Here is an 18275-nt window from a genome sequence, read left to right as displayed (position 1 = left end):
TCTGAATGTAACAAACACATAAATTCACAATCAATCATGATTTTTTTTTTTTTTTTTTACTTGTGTAACCACTTTACAATCACAAAAAGTTTGGTTCATCTGTAAATTTATTACAACAAAGAGGGTTACAAAAATGGTATTATAAGGTGCATTTAACAAAATAAACTGTCCCAGGAAATTCAGAAAGAAAAAGCTGAAGCTATTTGATATGGCCTATTTGAAAATGAATTCACTGCTTTGAGCATGGGGTGGGGGGTTAGCATCGCCTGCATATCCCTCCTCCTCTTCCTGTTTGCATAGTGTGTGGGAGACGGACAGGAAGCTGGTGTCCAGCCCAGACTCTTCTCCATTACAGCTTTATGTGAATGAGTCCGGCTGGAGCGAGTCCAGAAACAGAATCGCAACAATGCCAAATTTCCAGTGGGGGGATCACAGGGTACAGAATCCTGAACATACAAACCCAGTTACAACAGGAAAGCCATAAAAAGTTTGGAGAGCAGGATTTTTTTTTCTTTCAATCAAAATAATGTGATACTTTCTCTCAAGCTTCATTCTGATCATTCTGGTCAATACTACATATCACTCCATATCACACTTAGGCATAGCTGCAAGGGGCAGCGTGTCAGAAAACAGGGAACCCCTAAAACCAGAGCTGTGCGGTTTCTCCTCAAACTGAGCCTTAATACACCGAGTTATTCAGTCAGAAACAGGTTAAATGCCACTCGCTCACCTTGCCTGCCCTGTTGACTTCCTCCTAAAGTGTGTTCATATATAACACCAGTTTACAGTATTTACAGTAGCTACACCAACCCTCTTCATTTCAAGGTTAAGGCCAGAAGCCAAAAACAACTTTGAACGACACATTTCAAAATATGGACACCTGCGACAAACTGAGTCAGAACTTTTAGAGGGTGAATGTGAAAGAACACCCCCTTCGCAAACATTCAATCCCCCTCGAATACGCGGAAACTTCAGTCTTTTCTTGAGGAGGGACATAATGCTAGTCCAATCACAATGAACACCACCTCTACGTCAAGGTGCTCTGTGTCACGTTCTCTCTTCACCTGTGTACAGGAGTGGCCTGTGTGAAAAGTAAACACCACCCTCGCATCTCTGATACCCAGATTAAGACCTTCAGGGTAAGGGGAATGAATTTCGGTGCCCCCTTTCAAACCTGCTCTCTGAGATAGCTGTCAAACACAAATATCTACACTCTTCAGCCATCACTCAGCCAGTAGTCACAGATGCCAAAATAATTACTGGATGCTTAAATTAAAAAAAAAGTAGTCAATGTCTGACCTTCCCATCAGAAATCCTCCACAGAGTTCCTGAAGCCTCTCTGTCATCGTTAAGTCCTGTGCATTTGCCTGTTAAAGAGCAGCGCTGAGGAGCTATTTCCAAGGCGACAGAAAGGCGCCTTACAAACCAGTAAAATTCAGCTTAGCCCCAGTCACATCCCACCATCTTTCAATAATTTGGTTTTTTAAAGGTAACAAAAAATAATTTTTGAAATCATATTTTTTAAAGAGAAACAATGGGTATCATTGTCTCACATGCGACCCCACAGCTCCGAAGGCCTGAAGCCCTGAGGCTGGGGCCTCCCTTCCCACAGGGGGGCTGGGCTTAGTATCAAACATCGTAGGCCACCACCCTCTCCTTCTCTTTCGCATTGACCGCTCTACAATTCCTCACGCTGCCAGCTGGGGGCGCTGTCGTTCACCCCCCACACAGCTACGAGCTTTCCAGCGCATCCAACACCTTCATGATCTGCTGTTTGATGGCCTTGGTAGCATCGCCTGCGTTTGGTATCAGGTACCTAGGAGGGAGAGAACAAACATCAAGTGTAAGTGGCAGCTGTATGTGATTAAAACATAATCATATTAAAATATAATTTATATAATGATATTAAATTAAATTATGGCACATACATATACATGTTTATTATGTTGCTGAAGGGTGCACTGACAGCCTTATAGAAGATTACAGAAACCTAAACCCTTTTGTTTATGGTAATCTACCCCCTGCTAAACCAGTAAGGGTAGATTTCTCACAGCAGACCTGGGTGGGTGAAGACCAGGAGTTCTCTCGTAGTGGGTGTATATCAGCCCCACACAATAACTGTTTGTGAGGGACTTTCACAGCATAAAGCTTCAGTGCCATTTACACTGTGACTGAGAGGCTGAGGAGGAGCTTCTTCCCCCAGGCCATCAGACTTCTCAACACGGACATGCCCGCCACGCTCATCGTAAACACACACTCTGGACTTAAATGCGGTGATACTTTCTAGGTTTATTAGTTTTATTTTCATTATTCTTATTGTACACATTTTACTTACTAGTTTTTTATTCTGTATGTAAATACTTTTCTCCTTTTGTCTATTCTTATCTAATTTAATTTATTTTCATCTCTGCTACTTTGCACAGTTGATGGAGTTGGACCAATTGCACATTTCACTGCAGGTTGTGTACTGTTTATAACTGCATGTGACAAATAAAGTTCTTGATACTCTTGATACTTGACTAGACAGTACAAATATGGGAGGACCACCAACAACCCCACCCAGGACAAAGACTGACAGTTCTGGGACTTCTGGGAAGGTACCAGGGGGTCCGAGGGAACTTGTTAAACTCAAGGGGAGAGACAGTGGGGCCATGTAAATTTCCACAGGAAAGTCTGAAGCCAGCACAGCAGGCCGTCACATACTAGGAAAAACGAGAAGCGGTGGATGCTAACAAAGGAAGCCAGTGAGGATTAACAGCCTCCTCTCCCCTTCTATGAACCTCTGCGCGGTGGGCCTGTGGGAAGTGAGCTGGTCTGAGGGCGGGTGGCGCTCGTACCTCTCCACTGCCAGCACCTCCACACCCTCCGTGTTGCTGTTCCCAAACTTGAAGGTGATGAGCTCCGGGTGCTTCTTCTTGGAGGTGATCTTGACCACAGAGCTGAGCGGCTGGCGGGACTGGATGTAGGCGAAGCCCTTCCGCGAGGCGATCTCCCGCAGACAGTACATGTGGGTGGCCGTGACCAGCAGGTGACTGCGCAGACACAGCCGAGGACCAAGGGACAGGGACAGGCACATGTGCGGAGTTACTGCTGTGCGCCTAGACATGGTGCGGTCTCACACAGCTAAAAATATTACAAATCAAACACTGACGCTGTATCAATCCGTTGGTTCATGGACATTACCATTCAAGTCTAATAAACAGTTCCTACAATGTCTGTCAACTCATAATCTAAAACTGAGGAATTTTACACTGCACGCACAGCGCCCCCTTCAGGCTGACCTTGGGAACATGTGCCCTGTCTCCTTCACTTCATTGCATGGCACGTGGTGCTTGACGTCTGGCTTGTTGATCCAGGTCTGAATGCTCACTATCTCCTTGCGGTCGTCGTCAGACATTGATGAGCTGTCGATCTCATCTGCAGACACACACAGAGGCTCCGATTACAGGCCTGGAGTGGCACCAGCACAGGCCTCTGTGCTTCAGCCTACTGTCACCGGAGGTACAAATCAATACTGGGAAAAAGACAAGCCAAAGTCTGTGTGACTAACACAAGCACCCCCAACGATCTACAGGTGGCGCTCCGCTGCTGCTGCTCTGTTACATCTCCATTAAACTGGTTTTGTGGGAAAGGTGTTGACTCTGTGTCCTCGGCTGTTTGAAGGTCGCAGGGTTCCGTGGGCTACAGTCCAGAGGCCAGTGGCTTTAGGGACGTGTGCAGATCGGCGTCCGCTTACCCGTATCGTACTCCTCCTCGTCTCCGATGCTGAACACCGGTTTGACCCCCCTGTAGGGCTTCCCTATACGGTCACTGCTGCTGACGTGCCTGTGGGGGAGCGGGGGGAACACAGAGTGAGACAGAGCTCCGACACACAGCGGGCGTGACGGCACACCGTCGCCACGAACACCACAAGGCCCTCCCCGTCCCTCAGAGCTGGAACGACAGAGAACCACCCGCTATGGGAGGAAGGAAAGCGGTTAATAACAAAGACTGGACAGACGAGCAGCGGCACACGTCCTGGAGATAACAACCATGGCGACGCGGTCTGCATTAGTGACAGAGTGGCTCATTGTGACCGGGAGGAGACTCCACATTGACGGTGACATAAGCAGGACACACAAGCAGAGCACAGCTGTAAGTACACGCAGGCCATGGCCATTACCTCTCCGCTACAGAGGCTAAACTACACACTGAGCTGCAGGCTCCTGCTACCCTGAGCAGGCTGCTCTCTCTGCGCTGCTCCGGGGGTTAGGGGTTAGTCGAGACCGCAGGCTCTGGAACGAAGACCCACAGGACAGGTGAAGCTCCTGAACAAGCGGGTTAAATGAGGCCGGGTGCTGTGTTAGTGAGGTCAGAGCAGCGAGGCCGCGCCGGTGGCACTGAGACCCTGGGGAAACGGTGCTGTTTGGCTGGATATGTGCGCAGGTGTATGCGTATGTTCCGCCGGGCGCGCGGGTGTGCGGGAGGCCGTCCCCCAGGCTGGCAGTGCCACCCGCATCGGTCGCGAGCTGGGCGCCGGTGCTCATGCCGCCGGGCAGACGGGCGCTGGGTAACTCTTACCGATCCAGATTCCCCTTCTCTGGCCAGGGCAGAGTGAAAGACATTCTATCGTGAGATAAGGCAGAGGGTTTGAGGAGGGGAGTGGACTGCACATTAACAGTATCGTCAGTTACAATGAGAACTAACCAAACGGCAATGTGTACAGGAGACCCCCTTTCGATTTCAAACAGTGCATCACTCTCTGACTCCTGGGCCACACAGCCGGCCCAGATGTCCTTCTTGTATTTATTTTTCATATTAGACATGCTTATAGCATTTCTACATTGCGTTTATAATGCAAAGGTGGTTTTTTGTGTCAAGATTAGATTCCCTGTGATCTTAAGTCTTTATTGTCAATACAGTAATGGTGGATCTCTACATTCACCAATATCTCTAGAACATCCTCTCTGAATGGTGAGGATCTCCTGTACAAAGATAGGTAAGTAATGATAATGTTCTGAAGATGCAGTATCTGAGATCTGAGAAAAATAAACACTGTCCTGAAAAAAGACATCAACTGGAGTAAGTTCTGAGCCATGAAGTGCTGGAATGATCATTACATTCTTGTTAAGGGCGGGTGGGACTCACCTGTCTACTGGGACAGAGGTGTTCTCGATGAAGCTGATGACCTTCTCCTTCACGTTCACGGATTTGGACTTAAGGGCAAAGGTCATCTTGTTGACCAGTGACTTAACTCCTTTACTGTCCCCAACACCGTTCACAGTCTCCCCCTGCGAGCCAGAGAGGGAGGCAGGTGTGAGTCTGTTTACCGGGCTATGGGACCCGGGATATTTACGGACCAGGTGGATTTATTCTGCTGTTTCAAATGTGCCTTAAACAGACCTGTCGCTTGATGTCTGTGTTTTCAATATTCAATCAGTAACTTGTGGGTCAAGCTAACAGAGGACCTCTTGCACTACCCCAAATTCTCTACTATTTACCTGAAGAAACCGTTTTCTGGAGTGCTGCCATTCACAGTAAGAGACAAGAACAGGAGGTTTTTATCCAAGAGAGGGAATGAAAGGAAATGAGACAGATTTACTCAGGAAGCATTCAGAGAGTTATCAACACAGCAGTGGAATCAATACTCCCAGCTGGAAAAGAAGAGTAACATTTTAACTTCAAGAGTGAAGAAAAGGTATGCTGAACTGAGAGCTGTTCCATGTTCACACAGTGGAGAAGGATTATGGGATTGAGGGCAGGTTTTGAGAATGGATCAGGATTCTGGGATTTGTGGGAGGGTTTTGGAAGTGGAACAGGATTCTGGGATTGTGGGAGGGTTTTGGAAGTGGAACAGGATTCTGGGACTGTGGGAGGGTTTTAAGGGTGGAACAGGATTCTGGGACTGTGGGAGGGTTTTGAGCGTGGAATGGGATTCTGGGATTGGGTGCGGGGTCTAGCACTCAGTTATTCCCACGGCCCCAGGCCCGCTTCCCAGCCCCAGGGTGTGCAAACTCACGTCGGCAGAGCTGAGGCTACCATGGGACCCCGAGGTGCTGACGATCCAGTGCACATACACATTGTCTGGGCCCTCCACGTTAATATCAGCCAGATGCTGCTGCAGAGCTGGAACACAGACACACAGAGAGTGACACACCGCTGATACCGAGGCCCACATTCCTTACCACTACATGCCACATTACTATCATTCCTCACCACCACATACCACATACTCTCCCTCAACTCAGAAGCTACGAGTGCCAAAGACTAGCGTCGCTGTTTTTCAGCCAAAACATTATCCTTCTAAATCATGAGAAAACTCTGGACTGAATGGTTTACGTTTGGTTACTCACCCATAAATCCCCCTTTAGCAATGCTGACATACTCCTTGTTTTTCTGTAACAGAAAATGTGATACTTTCAGACACTGTATTTTTTTCTGTGCTTGCAGACTGAGCAAAGGGGAAAGATTATCATTCAAACAGATGCTGAGCCAATACTGTGGAACATAGTCCAGAAATTCATTTACCATTCACTCCACAAGTAACGCATTAAAATCTATATTCTCACTCTGGAGGTAAAACACATTAATACACATGTCCTCACTTTGGTGGTAAAACATTCACACACACGTCTTCACTCTGAAAGGTAAGACTAATGTGTCCTTATTTTACTGGTAAAGCACACTGACACACATCCTCACGGTGCCCATTTGAACGCTGACCTGCAGGAAGTGCGCCAGCACCATGTTCATGTACATGTCCTCCTCCTCACGCCCGCTGCCCATGAAGCAGAGGTGCTCGCCGCTGGCGACGGAGCCTGACTCCAGGGACTGCTTCTGCGCCTCCAGCAGGGACTTCACCGACAGGGCGAACTCGGAGGGGTTCTGTAGCATCTGTAACACACACACACACACACGGGTTGGAGAGGGGTTCCTCAGAGAGGCACAGAAATGGAACGCCGTTACCCCTCCTCTCACACACTGCGCAGGCTCTCACCAGGTCAGAGTCCAGGTGGAAGGCGGTGGAGAGGTGGCCGGCGTTGTACTGCTCCGCTGGGCGACAGTCCACCACAAAGAACCGCACCCCCTCCTAAAAAAAAAAAAAAAAAAAAAAAGGGGGATACAGCATGTAGACTGAATGCATCTAGCTATCCAGCCCATTCTCACACATTCTCACTCTCCTAACTGTACCCAAATACGGTCACTTTCCACCCTGTCTGTATTCCATTATGGTCTGTTACAAATAACCCACACTGTCTATAGTTCATTCACATACCATATTTCACTCAACAGTTCAATAATAATTCAAGCCATTTCATTAAACTATATGGCCTATTGCGCTAACCCACATGTTGACCCCATTCCATTCACCCTTCATGGCTATTTCATTCTCAGCGCACTACCTTCTCTACTCCACTACTCTGGCCATTTCATCGCCCCACAGCTCCGCCCCCCGGGTGCTCACCGGCTGCAGCTGGTTGGCCTGCAGGATCTCGGGGACAGACACAGGCAGGCACAGGGCCTGGCTCAGGTCCATGTCCTCCTCTTTCAGGGCCACCAAACTGCTGCCAAACAAGTTCTGGTTCTCCTGTTTTGTCCAATACACACAGACAGAAGAGACAGACAGACATATTGACAGAAGGCTCCACTTTGACACTCAACCAGCCTTTTCTTGTTCCATCTTTACAATACATCACACATCACACACAGGGAATCTAAATAGTGTGTTTATATGTTCTTTTTTCTTCTCATCCTGTACCTGTAACAGTTTCCGAATGTGCTTATGATTGCCTTCTTTTCTAAACATTTCTGGGTGGAACTACAAAAATTCAAAAGTTACCTGCCAGCCAAAGGCAGTGTTGGACCTGTATCATTCATAACACACACGTTGTGAGCTGCATTCTGTTACTGCCACAGGCAGTCAAATGACCTGAATTCCTGATAGTAAGGTATTATTACAGGAAATCTGTGGGTGGGGACGTTCCAGATCACATGGGTAAGTAGGCTGAGTGAAGGCACAGCCATGTGTGACCTTTACCTTCCTGAGTGACAGCGTGGCCAGCCGTGAACTTTACCTTCCTGAGTGACACTGGGGTCTTGCTGTAGTAGTACTGTGCCAGTGAGAACAGGTCCTCAATGTCTTCAGCCTCCAGGTGTGCAGGGGAGCCTTCCAGCATCTCTGAGAGACACACACACACAAAAACACACGCACACGAACACACACACAGCCAAACAAACACATCAACACACAAAAACCAATATAAAACCACCCAAAATCAAATCACCAGGCAGGAAAGAGTCAGAAATTGACAACAGAACTAGAGAACTTACTGATAATGTCTTCTTTATTGTCTCCTTCTTGAGTGAGAATGCTGTCTCTACAGGGGGGAAGATAAAAATTTTTGAAACATAATTGATAAAGTGAGATTTGATTAATAAGCATCACTGTCCCCTTCTTGGCATAGAATGCTATCTTTAAAGGGGAAGGAAATTCAGAATTATTACCTCATCAGTACAAGTGAAAGTGAGGTTTGATTAATAAACATCACTGTACTCTGTTGTATCACAGTATCCAAGTGTGAGTAGGATGCTTACATCAAACAGTAGCTGTGACTACTTTTATAGCAAAGTATTCTACTGATCCAATAGATTCAGCAGTGAATTAGTGCAGCTGCCCATTAAAGATTTTTATTACGGATGGTGCATCACCATCTGGATGCCAGGCGGTGCCTACTTCGCATTGACGAGGATGATGAGCATGAGGAAGAATATGAGGAAGGGGTCGGCCTGCTGCAGGTAGACGTCCCACATGGCCCTGGTGACCTCAGGTCTGCAGTGACTCGCGAACAAGCTGCCCAGCTGGAAAGGAAACAGAAACAGCGCCTTAGCACACACACACACTGAAACGCTGACACTGCTTTAGACAGCATTCAGATCATTTCAGACTGAACAAAAGCAGGAAATCTCATGCTACTGATGTATTATTCTGAGAGGGCTGTGTGATCCCCGCTGGGAGTGGCAGGGGGCGGTTACCCAGCTGATGGCGTAGGAGTCGGGGGTGATCTTCTTGGTGTCCAGGAAAGAGCAGAGCTCGGGCTCATGGTACTGCAGCAGCAGCCTGAAGAGGTGGAACGGTCGACCTTTCCGCACACAGTCCCTGCAGGTACACACACACACACACACACAGAGGAGAGTCAGGGCTCTGACACATACACACACACATACACACACACACACACACACTCACACAGAGGAGAGTCAAGGCTCTGACACACACACACACACACACACACACACACACTCTCTCACACAGAGGAGAGTCAAGGCTCTGACACACACACACACACACACACACACACACACACACACACACACAAATACAAAAACACAGACACACCACACATACAATGCACACCATATATACCCACACACATAGAAAAACACAGACACAGATACATGCATACACAACAGATTAGACAAACGCACACACACCACCACACATATACATGTACACCTGTGTGCCAGTGTGTGTGTGCATTTGTGCGCTGATAGAGGCAGCTCACCTGGGGATGTACTTGTTCATGAGGGCGTAGAAGCAGTTGTAGAGATCGCTGCGCGGCAGTGGCAGGCCCAGCAGGGGCTTCAGCAGGTCTGGCCAGCTGAGCTCCGGACTGAAGGTAATGCTCCGGGACTTACAGTAAAAGGTAATAACTGCCTCCACATCAGCCAGCATGTCTGTCCCCTCATCTTTGGCCACCTCCAGCTGATCTGGGTGCAGGAATATCACATGGTTGCAAGGTCAGAGGTCGTAACTCCAGGGAACGCACTGTCCCCACTGTGCCACCAATGCAGTCACCAAATGCAGTCAGGTCAAAATAGAATGCACTAAATCAGCAGTAAATACACAACGACTGAACATAATCTACAGGTCATGAGCATCATATTTTAAGATGTATGAACTTTTAAAATCTGTGGGAAGAATACATCTACTTTGCTCCCATGGATGCTAAAATAAAGAGTGTTTATATAGGAAGTAAAGTTAGAGCTAAACCATATATTATTAATACTGAGTTATTACAAAACAAGAGTAAATCTATTTTCGCTGAGATCAGCTGACAGCAGCTCTCTGTCTCTCTCCTCTCTCTCTCTCTCTCTCTCTCTCTCTCTCTCTCTCTCTCTCTCTCTCTCTCTCTCTCTCTCTCTCTCTCTCTCTCTCTCTCTCTCTCATCTGTCCCTCTCCTTCTGTATCTCTCTCCCACACAATTCAATTCTACTCAATTCAATGATGCTTTATTGACAGGACAATAACAGTGTTACCAAAGCAGTAATGTAAACAATCTAAGTACAGCTATACAGAATCTATAGAATCTCTTCCTCTGTCTCTCTCCCTTTCTCCCTAACAACAGGCTGGGCCTGCTGCCCTCGGGTTAGGCTTAGGGCCTGCCATGTGTGCAGGGGCCTATGGTGCGTGCCATGTGTGTGGGGCCTGTGGGGTTGAGCTCTTTCTTTCCAGCACTGCGGCCCTGTTGTTGCTGAAATCCCCCCGTAACAAAGAGCAGGCTGTTAGCAGCACAGAGCTCTGCAGGACCTAGCCCCAGGGCTGAGGGGGGCATCGTTTTGGGACCTGGAAGAAGATGCAGCAGCACAGCGGGCAGGAGGGTGCCACACCTTCACAGTCTACATGAAACGGCAAGGAGCAGGCCTATGGGCACGTCTCAATGTAGGGACTTCACACACCAGTGCGTCTACTACCTCCCCTGCTCACAGCGATGTCACTCAGCAGACAGCAACACGAGTCTTAACACTGTGTAACAGGATTGGCATTCTTGTCAGCTTTGGGATACAAGCTTAGCAAAAAGCTCATCAGCAAAAAAGTATCTACAGCAAAGCCGATTTTTTATATAAATGTTGAGACCTTACTTACCACTAAGACGGTACTATGAATTACACCAAAAAGAACACTGGCAGACAGATCACTAAATGCACTAATTTCAACTGAAATTACAACATGCAAGTGCAGTCAATGATTCCTAAATACAATTTAAATTTCATACAGTATCCACTTAATACAATCCAAATCAATCAGGTGTCAGTTTCCAGTACTGTAAAAGTTAGCTTACTGGTATCAATATTCCTTTTTAGTGATACAGTAAAGAGTGGGCCCTCTGCCCTCCAGTAAGAAAACACAGAACATTATCCACAATGCCAGTGAACTGCTGTATTCCACATAATCTCAAGCCCTTAAACTTTTCCCAACTTTGTGCTCCTCCAGCTCCTCCCACTCACCAATCAGCTGCTGGCACCTGTTGTGAACTACAGTCTGTTCGGGCAGGTCCAAGGCCCCATCCCATGATGAAAGGCTATCCCCTTTCCCAGCGACGTTCAGAGCGATCTGTCAATCAAAGAGAGGCGGAGAGTCAGCCGTGTCACTGGGGTGGTGCCGGGGCCAGTATTTTAGAAGTAATATGACAAACTGTGCCGCATTACAGGCTTGCTATGCATGGCTGGCTGACCAACACGATGATGCCCACATTGCGTCCTTGCAACCAAAAGTCAGCCAGTCATCATTCCTGGCCACCGGGTGACTGGCAGGAAGTTGATTTAGCTGGTCTGCAAATTACCTTGAGTGTCTGGTCTATATAAAATGTGTACAGCTTGTTCCTGTTTCACAACGACTGCCCACATTTCCAACTGTGTAGTGAATATGAGGCTATGCTAAAGAGTGGCATATAAGTCAAAGCCTGAAAAAGCCACAAGATTCTTTTCTGAGTTTGTCATTTTCATACAGTCACACTGTGAGAGGGAGCTGAAGAAGACTGATTTTATTCTGTGTGTGTGAGCGCTGTATTGCTCACCCCAACATGAAAAACACACCTGCCATCTCACTATTCTTTGTGTCCTTAACTTCCTGAACCTTGACAATGCTGAACACTACACGCGTTCACACAGTATTAATATCTTACTAACATTTGACTTCATTTAAACTGACATATTTATACTACAGTATTTACTATATATTTACTACATTTTTGCACTACATGACCAAAAGTATGCGGACACCCATCCTAATTATTGAGTTCAGGTGTTTCAGCCACACCGCTTGTTAACAGGTGCATAAAATCAAGCACAGAGCCATGCAATCTCCATAGACAAACCTTGGAAGTAGAATGGGTCCTGGTACTGGAGAGCTCAGTGACTTTATATGTGGCACTGTCATAGGATGCCATCTTTGCCACAAGTCAGTTCACGAAATTTCTGCCCTGCTAAATCTGCCCCGGTCAACTGTAAGTGCTATTATTGTCAAGCAGAAGTGTCTAGGAGCAACAACAGCTCAGCCACGAAGTGGTAGACCATGCAAATTTACAGTGGGGCCGCCAAGTGCTGAAGCGCGTACCATGTAAAAACCGCCTATCCTCTGTTGAATCACTCAGAGTTCCGAACTGTCTCTGGCTGCAACATCGGCACAAGAACTGTGCGTCGGGAGCTTCATGAAATGGGCGAGCAGCTGCACACAAGCCCAACGCGCAATGCCAAGTGACGGCTGGAGTGGTGCAAAGCATGCCGCCGCTAGACTCTGAAGCAGTGGAAATGCATTCTCTGGAGCGATGAATCACGCTTCACTATCTGGCAGTCTGATGGACGAATCTCGGTTTGGCGGATGCCAGAAGAGCGTTACCTACTGGAATGCACAGTGCCTGCTCTAAAGTTTGGTGGAGGAGAGATAATGGTCTGGGGCTGTTTTTCAGGGTTTGGGCTAGGCCCATTAGTTCCAGTGAAGGGTAGCATTAATGCTACGGCATACAAACACATTTTAGACAACTGTATGCTTCCAACTTTGTGGCAACAGTTTGGGGAAGGCCCTTTCCTGTTCCAGCATGACTGTGCCCCTGTGCACAAAGCAATGTCCATAAAGACATGGTTTGACGAGTTTGGTGTGGAGGAACTCCAGTGGCCTGCACAGAGCCCTGACCTCAACCCCATTGAACACCTTTGGGATTAATTAAAACACTGATTGCAAGCCAGGCCTTCTCATCCAACATCAGTGCCTGACCTCATAAATGCTCTACAGAATGAATGGGCACAAATTCCCACAGAAACACTCCAAAATCTTGTGGAAAGCCTTTCAAGAAGAGTGGAGGCTGTTATAGCTGCAAAGGTGGGGAGGAGGGTAACTCCATATTAATGCCCATGGTTTTGGAATTGGATGTCCAATAAGCTCATATAGGTGTGATGGTCACGTGTCCATATACTTTTGGCCATATAGTGTATTTTTGTAAGAAATCTAATCACTTTCCAATGCTCAGGAACGTAACCCCACTTTGGAAAAGGAGATTCAGTTCCCGGAGAAAAGCAAGAAGCGCCCCTGTGTAGCAGTTCCTGGCCCAGCGTCCTCTACTCTTGTTTTCCTGAGGCCATAAAGCTTGGGTCCCAGACCACACTTGGTTCAAAGACATCAATAAATGGCGATTACCCTGACTGCAGTTTGGGAAAACACAATTAAGGGGCTCTTTTCAACATTATCCTTCCATCAGCCAAAACACAGTTAAAAACACTCACATTAATACACTCTGCAAAAGCTTTCAGTATTATCCTTACGGTTGGGAGACTCCACGCAGTGTAATCAGTGGAAGTACACATAATTGGCGCAAGCTCTAGATTAAATGGTATTGTGATATGTACTGATGCATTACATAACATTGATTCGTTTGGCAGACACTCCTCTCCACAGTGAAATACAAAACAAAGGTGCATTAGGGCACATCAAAAGGCCACAGTACATACAGGAATTGACAGGCCACATCTGAACATGTCGATAGGTCAAACAGCACTACAATGACTGGTGCTTCTGAAAATACAGAGCAAGTTCTATGACCAAATGAACAACTGTAAATAACGGTGCCAGAATATTCCCCTCTCCAGGATGCTGGCAGCCTGGTTGCCTGCATTAAGCAGTTGTAGATATCGAATGGTGTTAGGGGATGTCGAATGGGTTTAATGGATAATAAGAGGGGTGAGTGTATATTAAATGGGGTTAGTCAGTATGAAGACAGGTGAGTGGGCGTTGAGAGTCAGCATCAGTAGATGCTGAGCGGGTTTTGTGGATGTTGTGCAAGGACTGGTGGTGAGTGTTTAACAGGGTAAGAGGATGTTGAGTTAATGGATGTTGTGTGGGGTTAGTGAACGTTGAGTAGGGTTTAGCAGGTGTTGAGCAGAGTTAGTGGATATGAAATGTGGTGAGTGTATGCTGAGGAGGATTAGCCAGTGATGAGTGGTTAGTCAATGTTGAGCCAGATTAGTCTACATTGTGCAGTGTTAATGAATGTTGGGTGGGGGTTAATGGATGCTGAGCATGTATTAGTAGATGCAGAGAAGGCCTGTGTCAGCACTGTGATCAGGACCTTACTGCAACTCTCCCTCCCAGCCCAACTCACAGCCCCATTGGGATGCCTCTAACAAATAACAGATCAATATCAGGGCAGCTCAGACTGCACAGAGACACAGACTCAGACAGAGGAGCGGGAAAAGGTCACAGGGTAGAACAGGCAGTACAGAAGCGTCTCCAACAGGATATACGGGTTTGAGCTAGGACAGCATTATAACAAATTCAGACGATGACAGACAGGGGTGGAGACTGGCAGCTGTGCAGAGCGATTGCTGTACTGTGTGCGCTCGTCGCAGTCTCAGCACATCCAGTCAGGCTATGCCCCGCCCCTCCCTGCCCTGCCCTGCCCCGCCCCCTCACCTTCCATATCTTGGCCCTCTGTGGGTCAGGCAGCTCTCGACCCTGGATGATGTTTCGCACCGTTTCCAGATCACAGCCCCCTGAATCCAAAGCCTCTGCCAGGTCCCGCTCCCTGACAGAGAGAGAGAGGGAGGGAAGGAGAGAGAGGGAGAGAGAAAGAGAGAGGGAGAGAGACAGGGGGAGACAGGGATAAAGTGACAGCTACACAGAATATGTTGGAAACTAAATCCTCTTCGGAGAGAAGAATTGCCCGATGAAGCCAGCTCACTCGGTAGCGGACGAGAGAGGTCGAAGTCTACTGTGCTAAACTACAGGGCACTCAAGGCAACTGGGCATTTTCAGTTCCCCACAATCAATCCAGGATCAGCCTAGCCAACTCTCATAACATCCCCAGCCATTATACGGAAGAAGCTGACACTCAACCACGGTCAGTGCTTGAGGGAAGGATGCAGGAAGCTACAAATGATCAGGAGAGCCTTTTGCTGTAAAGTGGAGGAGGAGAACATGGAAGGTGTCCCTTCAATCACACAAAAAGCTGAGAAAACTGTGCAGGAGTGCAAGTGTATGTACAGAGGGGCTCATCGGGTCAGGGCTGGTGACACAGGGCCAGAGGCCTTGTCTCAGCACCACAGAGCAAAACAACACGAGTCAAACAAAATATTTCCCATACTGCATTTCAATGACCTTTCACCCAGGTGAACAAACTCTGAACTGGGCACCCAATTCATTATAGCTGATACTTCTTGAGCAAGGTACTTACTCACCACTTGAGTACAATTCAAAGACACAAAAGCATGAAGCAGATTCTTGGGTGAAACCAAGCTGCTGGCAGATGTTAATTCGAAGTGCTACACAGGCTGGCTCTGGTCCCTTAACTGGGTAAAGGACAGGAAGTTGATATATTGAGAGGGGTACATTTCCATTAAGAAGCTGTCACATTCAGAGACTATGTCAATGAATTGTACTGCCTGTGAGCTGTCAGGTGGGCCCAGCCCAGCCAAGTCCCCTTGTGAAAATATGCCTCGTAGTACACTGAGTAGCAGGGAAGCCTTTTCTATTGGCTGACACAGAAAATGTATAAGAGCAGGACTAGCACAGCTCTAAGTTATTTGTAAGGACACAGTCAGCTGGCTTCCACAAAATCCCCTTGGCTTAGTCACACAAGGGGATGTGGTAAACTACCTCTGCTCAACATAGGAACTTCCTGAGAAAAGTGGTGTGTAAAACAGCCGAATTCGTGGTCATTATTCATAAGGGTGATAAAAAGGAAATTGCCTAACACACCTTAGTTACCACAAGTATTGACACGTCTGATTCTGAATTTCACTGCGGAAATGTAACGAGAATCCTGCTTTCAAAAATGTTGCACAAAACTGAATTGAACATCCTTCACTTTAAAACAATGTCATCCGCACACAGGAGACACGCAGTTAGAAAACGTTCGGAATCGGGCATTCGTAGTTCAGCTTTCAATCTGCTTACACACGGCCACGAACCACCGGTGGCGCAGCTCGCTGTCTATTCACAATGACAAGTGAATCTCTAAATTCTCTGCTTCAATCTTGCCTGGACGTGTCGCTGATCTTCACTGATTTCACACGGATCGTGTCACCTGTCTCAGAACGTTACAGAATACCTGCTCTCACTTTTTGGAGCCACTCTTCACTAAATGGCTAATTTTAGCTTTCTAGCTACAAGAAAGACTGTGTCCAGTTAGAACATGTCTGAACCTGTAATCTGCGACATCATCTAAAGGAATTCTTTGATATGAATTTACACAGATAGTTGCCCAGAAATGCACGTCATTCCCTGTTACCGCAGCGAGCTAACTAGGCTAACTAAAATACAGTTTAACAACGATTTTGTCAACACCAGGGAAAACGCGAAATGCAAGTAAGCAAGCAAAAGCATCGACACAATGGGATCTATTTGTTACTGTTCTCACCGAAACTTCCTGGCTAGCTTACTGGCTGGCTTCCACAGCTACTCTCCCTACGGAAACCAGCTGCACATTTAATGTTAGCTGGCCGCGGAGGGGAAGAATAAACTCCGCAGCAAGGCAAAGATATGGTCTGATAGCTAACATGTCCACGGGAAGGTAGCTGTCGCTAGTTGATTGAGCTTATCACGATCATCTACCTAGTTAGCATGATGGCTACAATAAAACTAAACCGTGCTGTGGAGCTTGCAGATATAACTGAACATCATGTCGCTTTGTTAGCGATCTATCTGGCTAGCGCAGAGAAGGACCGGGGAGGCGGCGTTGGCGACGTTTCGCTTTAATCGTACAACAAAGGGAGACAACGCATTTCTCTCTCGCCAGTCGTATTCCCGGCCTTACGTCCAGTTAAAACACTGTCTCTTGAAAACCATGTCTGCGTGCACTTTTTATCTATGCTTGTCAGATCGCTCTTACCAGCTGCCCTGGGGTACTTCTGCATCCGCCATTGCTGTTGACAACATCCACGTCGAGGTTGCCGTCAACGTCAGCCTTGTGTCGTAATGTTCACGTTAACACTTGTTGCTTCCATTTATTACCAGAACCAGTCTTCCATTCGTTGCTTTAGTAACCATATTTGTAACCAGCTATACCAGCTATTGCCACTTACATACCGTACAATATTTTCCGGCTTATCTGGTTACTAGACATGATACATTGAACTGCAACATTCGATTTCATTATTGCAGCTTTGCATAATTTATCTATGTACATGCCTTACTTGTTACCCACAGCAATTTTCCTATTGCCAAAAGCTACTTCTACAACCTCACACTTAAGCAGTGAAGCTCATTTAAGCCATCTAAAAATACCGTGCATGAAATGAAAAAGTCAGAGATTTAGCATCGTTTTATTTGGTAAATTGACATGGTTGCAATCCAGTTACAAAAAGAAAACAAGTCCAGATTTATTTAAATTTTCTCAGTGCAGTTGGCAGACAGTCTTCAGTCCAAGATGAGGGGGTGCGTGACTATGAAACACGCGGCATGCGCTCCTCTTCATCTGCAGACGAAGGACATGTTGCAAACCAAACGGAGACGGAGAGGGGGGGAAAAAAACAATCCTCTCTCCAAACTTCACGGCAGAGTTCTCATGCATTTTCCACTGCATCCAACAGCAGTCGTCTGCATACACGCACGAACATACTGGCAGGTAGTTAACCGACATGCATTTTTACTGATGTCATAACCTCAATATTCGAGAGAGAATACATTTCAGAGCCATGTGAACAAAAACAGCTTTCCTTTACAAAGTTGGAGGACAGAGTCATCATTAATTTACTTTATTTCAGATACCAGCATTTTCTGTTTGAGGAGGGGAAAAAAAAACTTGCGATATTTCTGGAACAACTATATCAACCATGTTGGAGGTTACTAGGCAGTGAAGTGTATTGGAGATGCACCAAATCAGGTTGCTTTTATTATTTCCACAAACATGTCCATAAGCATGATGCAGGTAATCCATTTTAAATTAGCATCTTAACACATTTCTATACATGACTGGTTGCTCAGGTAAAGACAAACAGGCAAAAGCATTCTAGGGGACCCATATTTT

The 18275-nt window shown here is 46.8% G+C and overlaps 1 protein-coding gene across 2 annotated transcripts; it reads right to left on the bottom strand.

Annotated features, from left to right (window-relative positions):
* Positions 1–100: 100 nt before the first annotated feature.
* Positions 101–17187, bottom strand: LOC118789060 (TBC1 domain family member 23). Of its 2 annotated transcripts, XM_036545361.1 has the most exons (19): positions 17139–17186; positions 14723–14834; positions 11266–11371; positions 9543–9747; positions 9013–9136; positions 8714–8838; positions 8311–8357; positions 8055–8158; positions 7445–7567; positions 6977–7069; positions 6703–6873; positions 6333–6375; positions 5999–6105; positions 5128–5270; positions 4561–4605; positions 3737–3825; positions 3282–3417; positions 2838–3032; positions 101–1816 (listed from the first exon to the last, which is right to left on the bottom strand). In XM_036545361.1, exons 1-19 carry the CDS (start codon positions 17183–17185, stop codon positions 1732–1734), a joined length of 2100 nt encoding a protein of 699 aa, XP_036401254.1. In that variant the 5' UTR covers position 17186; the 3' UTR covers positions 101–1731. The 2 variants fall into 2 exon arrangements, with proteins under 2 accessions (XP_036401254.1, XP_036401253.1); XM_036545360.1 differs by lacking the exon at positions 4561–4605 and having other exon boundaries at positions 1732–1816; positions 17139–17187.
* Positions 17188–18275: the final 1088 nt, after the last annotated feature.

The sequence above is a fragment of the Megalops cyprinoides genome, chromosome 14 (assembly GCF_013368585.1).
Source record: "Megalops cyprinoides isolate fMegCyp1 chromosome 14, fMegCyp1.pri, whole genome shotgun sequence".
Classification (NCBI taxonomy): domain Eukaryota; kingdom Metazoa; phylum Chordata; class Actinopteri; order Elopiformes; family Megalopidae; genus Megalops; species Megalops cyprinoides.
The sequence above is the reverse complement of the archived record's forward strand: the minus strand, read 5'-3'. Positions and strand labels throughout refer to the sequence as shown.

What these genes read in the sequence shown, in the direction of transcription:
- LOC118789060 (XM_036545361.1), bottom strand. Translation starts at nt 17,185, where the DNA reads ATGTTGTCAACAGCAATGGCGGATGCAGAAGTACCCCAGGGCAGCTG. An exon ending in TGCTGGCGCACTTCCTGCAG is followed by an intron (nt 6,376 to 6,702) that starts GTCAGCGTTCAA and finishes TTTCTGTTACAG; the next exon opens with AAAAACAAGGAGTATGTCAG. An exon ending in CGAGGAGGAGTACGATACGG is followed by an intron (nt 3,418 to 3,736) that starts GTAAGCGGACGC and finishes GTGTGTCTGCAG; the next exon opens with ATGAGATCGACAGCTCATCA.